Raw genomic sequence first — 5,211 nt, 5'->3', positions numbered from 1 at the left:
CAACAAGTATTTTTAAAGCATGTCTCTTTCTGCAACTGCTTATGTCACTGTATGAAAGAAATGCAAGTTAGGTCTGACTTAGCTCCAACTTTTGAGCCATTGGAGCTATACTTCTACTTGTATAGAAATAGCTTGTACTGAATATATCTAATCAAGCACCCCCCCACAGTGCTAACCCAAATGTTTCGACATGATACTTGCACATGCAAACCCAGGAGTGAAATAGTCTAGGTTTGTTGTTCAAGCTAAGAAAAATGGCAATAGTTAAACAGCATAAATAGACGAGAGCAAATGAGAGCTTTAATTCCCTCACAGGTTTCACGGGCCAGATGCACACCAGGTGTAAATCAGCATAACTTCGCTGAAGCTGGTAGAGCCCTGCTGATTTACACTCGTCAAAAGTTTGGCCTGTAACTTTTTCCTTGGCAGCTGAGCTAAGTTATATTGACAAAGCATGCAACAAAGTGTGATTTCTTTCTAAATCAGTCTTATGTAGAGACTTTAGCTGAAACCCACCTAGCCTCCCCCTTCACAGACCTCATTGTCTTTCTTCCTGGTGAATGTACAGTATGATTCTTTGATTGACTGCTGCCACCTGATGCTAAGAAAATGCCCTGGGTTCATACTGGGGATTGTTGATTCTATTAAAAGCAATGTAGATGGAGTTTATTTGTCACTGAAGCATTTTCTGCAGATGTTTCTACTTCAGAGATGTTCAGTCAGTTAGGTGTAAAGATGTGCTGAATAGGTCACCATCACTTAGGGTCAGGGAAATGCTACCCCCAGACACATAATTAACACAGCTGACTGATTAATTGCCTACTGAAAAATCTAACCAACCATCCAGTTAAACATTTATTTTCAGGCTCTGGACTTCACTAGTATTTTTTTTTTTTTTTTTTAAGAAAAAAAACCTACACTGTACGGTCTCTTTCTAGAAAGGAAAAATGTTGGCCGGCATACTATCCTGTGGGGATTAATCACAGTGCTGTTCGCATTACAACACGTAAAGTAACATGTGTAATCCAGTTTGACATGAAAAATTACTAATAACATCCCAAAAGGAATGAGGTATGAATGGCTCTGATGCCTTAGGAGTAGCAAGGGTCTTTGGGAACTCGGCATTATGAGGAGGTCTCTGCAAAGCCCCCTCAGGGCTTACTTCGCTGCTATGTTTGTGAGCTGCTCTCTGCACGTTGTGCTACAGAGTTTGGAGGGGTCTGGCCCTGCAAATGGGACTCAGGTACAATGAAGTCAGACCTTAAAAGCTAATTCCTAGCCTAGAAGACAAGCCTACGTGTCTTCAAGGAGATGGGAGGCCTGGAAGCTAGTGGCTCCCGGGTTTCACACTTCATACTCTGTGGAAAAGCAGCATCTCCTATTTGGAAAACTTTCTTATGCGCAGATAGAAATTCAATGGCAAAGGCCAAACTTATAACCCAGATTGTCACTTCCATGCTAAAGTTGTCACAAGTGTAACTATGTAGGAAGAGGCAGGACTTTTTCCATCTGGACTTTATGCTTCTCATGGAGGTGCTTGTAATTGCCAGCCTCCTGTCTCCAGTGGCTTGGGAGGGAACAAAGGCATCAAATATTGCTCCCTTGAAGTGGACACCAAAATTGAAAGGTGCGAGCTTTCTTCCCAAGTGCAAAGGCAAAAAACAGCAGTTTTTTGCCCTTGTGAGCTGGCAGAAATGTGTACACCAGGAAGTGGTTATCTAATATATTTCTTGCTTTCTAGTACCATTTAGTTAATGACTCCTTACCTTCGATTGGCTCCAAGCAATACCAAATGCCATCAGCAGCAAATGAGTGGTTTGTTGAACTGCATGAACAGAAAAGTGCATCATTTTTTTTAGCAATGCAAGAAAGAGACAAGCATGGAATCTTTTATAGATACGCTAGTGCCCAAGTATGAGAGTGGTTATTTGAAGTTTTAAGTTATTTCTTTGAGCTGGAGTAACTGAAAGGCAATAGTTGTTTTCTTCCCTCATAATCATTGCTGCAATGGGATGTCTGGAAAAATGTTTTCTGTGTGGCCTGTTGACTAAAAATTTCCACAAAAGGCAACCTGTCTTTGGGAGGAGAGATGAATGTGTGGGGCCAGATTTCAATCTTAGAGTTACATAGGGAACTTCCACAAGCTTCAGAGCTTCTGGAAACAGAATTTGTCAGCTGACATCAAGGGGAGCTGATGACATGTTTAGCTGATGGCAAAACATGGCTGGTAAACTGCTAGTGTTTTCCCAGCTGCAATAGGTGAGTTAGGCTCCAGAGCTTCATAGTGTCAGGGTAAGCACGCACTTTTGCAGCCATGTTTTTTGAAAGTGACTTCTAAAGGTGGAAGAACAAAGGTCTAAAATACAGGATAACGAGCAGGCCCTGATCTTGCAATGTGATGTGCACCCAATAAATGAGTGAGATCCACCCAGATCTGTGTTGGCCATAGAGAGAGTGTAAATGCACCCTACTGCAGGTCGGAGAGCTGCCCTTGCCAGGTGTACTGTGAGTGGGCAAATAGCAGTGAGGGAGTATTTACTATTATAAGCATGCTGGCTAGTGGCCGGCCATGTATTAGCAGTTCTAGAGCTATGAAGCCGTATTTCCATAATAAAAATGGAAAATAATACCTTTATGGAGATGACATCAACCTCGCAACTGACCTGTGGTTCATTGTAGGGATTGCTTTTAAGTCATTTAGGGAAGAGGGTAAGAAGGTGCTGCTGATGTCTGAGAGAACTATTTAGGATGAATTGCCTAACCTCAGAGATAAATGTGTTTTTTAATGTGCAGCTGTAGTTCTGGGGCTTCTGAGGATGATGTACCCCTGCTAGCTGGCCGTTTGATTTACCCGTGGAATGACAGTGACATTTAGAAAACCCAGATGAGTTTGACATATCCCAGTACCGTAGCCACTCTAAGCACAATGCGCCCATTGAAGAGGTTGAGTTTTTATTTGTCAGTTTCTGAAAAAGAAGGGAAGACCATAATATCTCCCAAGAAAGCCATCTTACGGGAGTCTCATGCACAAAACAGCCACAGAATCAAGCCATTAGCTGAAAGCTTGATTGCTAGCTTGTTTTTAAGCTATGAACAACCATTCACAGATATCCTATTTCTTTGATAGTTTTCAGCACTGGTTCTGACCAAAGTTAAGCATAGAGGTACCGAGAGCTTTCCATGTGTGCATAGCTTTTGTATTAGTTCCCACATAGAAAGGAGAACATAGCTGTAACTGCATGGAGATTTCAAACAGAGATTTCTCTCCTTAAAGACAATTGTGTTTGTTTCCCCTCCTGCTAATTATATCCTATAAATCCCCCACTCTCCAAACTCAGACAGTAACATTTTGTTACCTACATTCTGTCAGTAGACTTTACAAAGACCTCTAACACATGTTATAAAAGTTATTGCTATAGTACTATATATAACAGCTTTGCATAAGAGAATAGAAGGCTGCCACATTTAGAAAATGCAGGTGCTATGTAAGCCCCTTTCTGAAAGAAAGAACTTAGCTCAGTTTCCTTTGAAGAACCAGAGACTTGAAATTGAAAACTGTATTAATGCCATTGTCTCCTTGTATCAGCAGGTTCCAGAGAGATTCCTGGAAGTGGCTCAGATCACGTTACGGGAGTTTTTCAATGCCATTATCGCAGGCAAAGATGTTGATCCTTCCTGGAAGAAGGCCATATACAAGGTCATCTGTAAGCTGGACAGTGAGGTCCCCGAGATTTTCAAATCCCCAAACTGCCTACAAGAGCTTCTTCATGAGTAGAGAGTTCAGCAGCTATTTATGAATGTATGAAAGTAGCAGTCCCCTTCTGATGCCCAAGTCATGTGTGTCTCTATTTTAATTTCATATATATGTGTATCACATACATATATATGTATATGAAATTAGACTGTGATCCCTCCTGGGTTTATCTTTAAGTTTTTGTTCAGTTCCAAGGGGATAGTTATTTTACTTCAGCCTTCAGTTTACTTTTGCCCAAGACCCTTAACATTTGGAGAATAAATGGGGTTAATTTTCAGGGAGAAGAATTTGGAAGCATGTAAAAGCCTGTCTTAGCAAGTTAGGGCATTATGTTTTAAAATGCTTTGTCAGATTTATTGCTTGCTGCGAAGTGGCATTTTGTCTTAGTGAGACTAATGTCATGGCACAATACTACAGACAATGAAGTTTATATTATGTTTATACTGCTAAAGGTCTGAACTCTGTGGAGTCACTTCATAAGCTTAGAGCTTTTTCTATTTTATATACTTTTAACCAATAAGTAGATTTTGTTTCATACTTCAAAAAAACTACAACATCTATTTTAGGTACTCACTCCAAGAAGTGATACCCAAAAAAGCTTGTTCTTCATGCTTTCCCTTACAGGAATGATAAATACCCTGCACCAGTAATCAACAAGCCAGGTTGTTGTTTTTCTAAATTGCGGCAAGGCAAGTTTGCACAAATCAAGTACTATTCTTGCAGGGTAAGGCCAGTAATTCATGCACAATATTGTATCAACCACACTAATTTTATAATATGGTCAGCTTATTAAAATGGAAGCATTTCACTCTCCATAGAGTAAAAATGAAACCTTCAGCACACTAAATTGCCATGTCTTGGTCTTACTTTAAGTGGCATTAGTCCCTAAATTTATTCTTTGCTCAGTCCATTTTACCCCCCAAAATCCCCTTTCCAGTACACAAAGTTGTCTGTCTGTATTCAACATTTGTCCTGAAAAGCACTTTTTGAATGATCTTATTTATAGTAGAAGAAGGCATTTTAGCTTCACAGTGCTGAGGCAAAGGAAAAAAAAATAGTTGTTTGTAGCTGTAAAATATAATTAGTCTTTTCCTAATCGGAAGTATAAAAATTACATTTTCATAAAAATCTAATCAAGCATATACAAAGATTGCAGTGTCCTCCTGGCTATGCAGGGTTCAGATAGCCAAATTGGATTTTTAAATTACCATAAGTGCAGCTTTTAAAAAAAAAATCCCTGTGAGCAATGCGCTGTGCTTGTCTTCTGAAGCTGGAGCTAGTCTTGACCAAAACCTGAGTTACAGCGTAAAGTGCACGATGGATCTGGATTCGCCTGAATGCTATACCATGCTGTGTCAGCATAAGGAAGGAGAGCTCGCTGCTAGTTCTTGCGCTGTCTTCAATGGCTCTCCTTTTCTCACGTTTTCAGAAAGGTGTCGTTTCCAAAAGTTTGGGGG

At 40.2% G+C, this 5,211-nt stretch overlaps 1 protein-coding gene across 1 annotated transcript in view; it reads left to right on the top strand.

The window, feature by feature from the left end:
• Nucleotides 1-3,775, top strand: part of PROX1 (prospero homeobox 1) — a 44,335-nt gene extending 40,560 nt beyond the window's left edge. The window contains exon 5 of the mRNA XM_067294698.1: nucleotides 3,590-3,775. Coding sequence (XP_067150799.1) covers nucleotides 3,590-3,775 — 186 coding nt within the window. The remainder of the gene's footprint in view (nucleotides 1-3,589) is intronic.
• The last annotated feature ends 1,436 nt before the right edge of the window (nucleotides 3,776-5,211 follow it).

This window comes from Apteryx mantelli, chromosome 3, assembly GCF_036417845.1.
Source record: "Apteryx mantelli isolate bAptMan1 chromosome 3, bAptMan1.hap1, whole genome shotgun sequence".
Taxonomy (NCBI): Eukaryota; Metazoa; Chordata; class Aves; order Apterygiformes; family Apterygidae; genus Apteryx; species Apteryx mantelli.
Note: the sequence above shows the minus strand (reverse complement) of the source record. Positions and strands in the feature narration are given on the sequence as shown.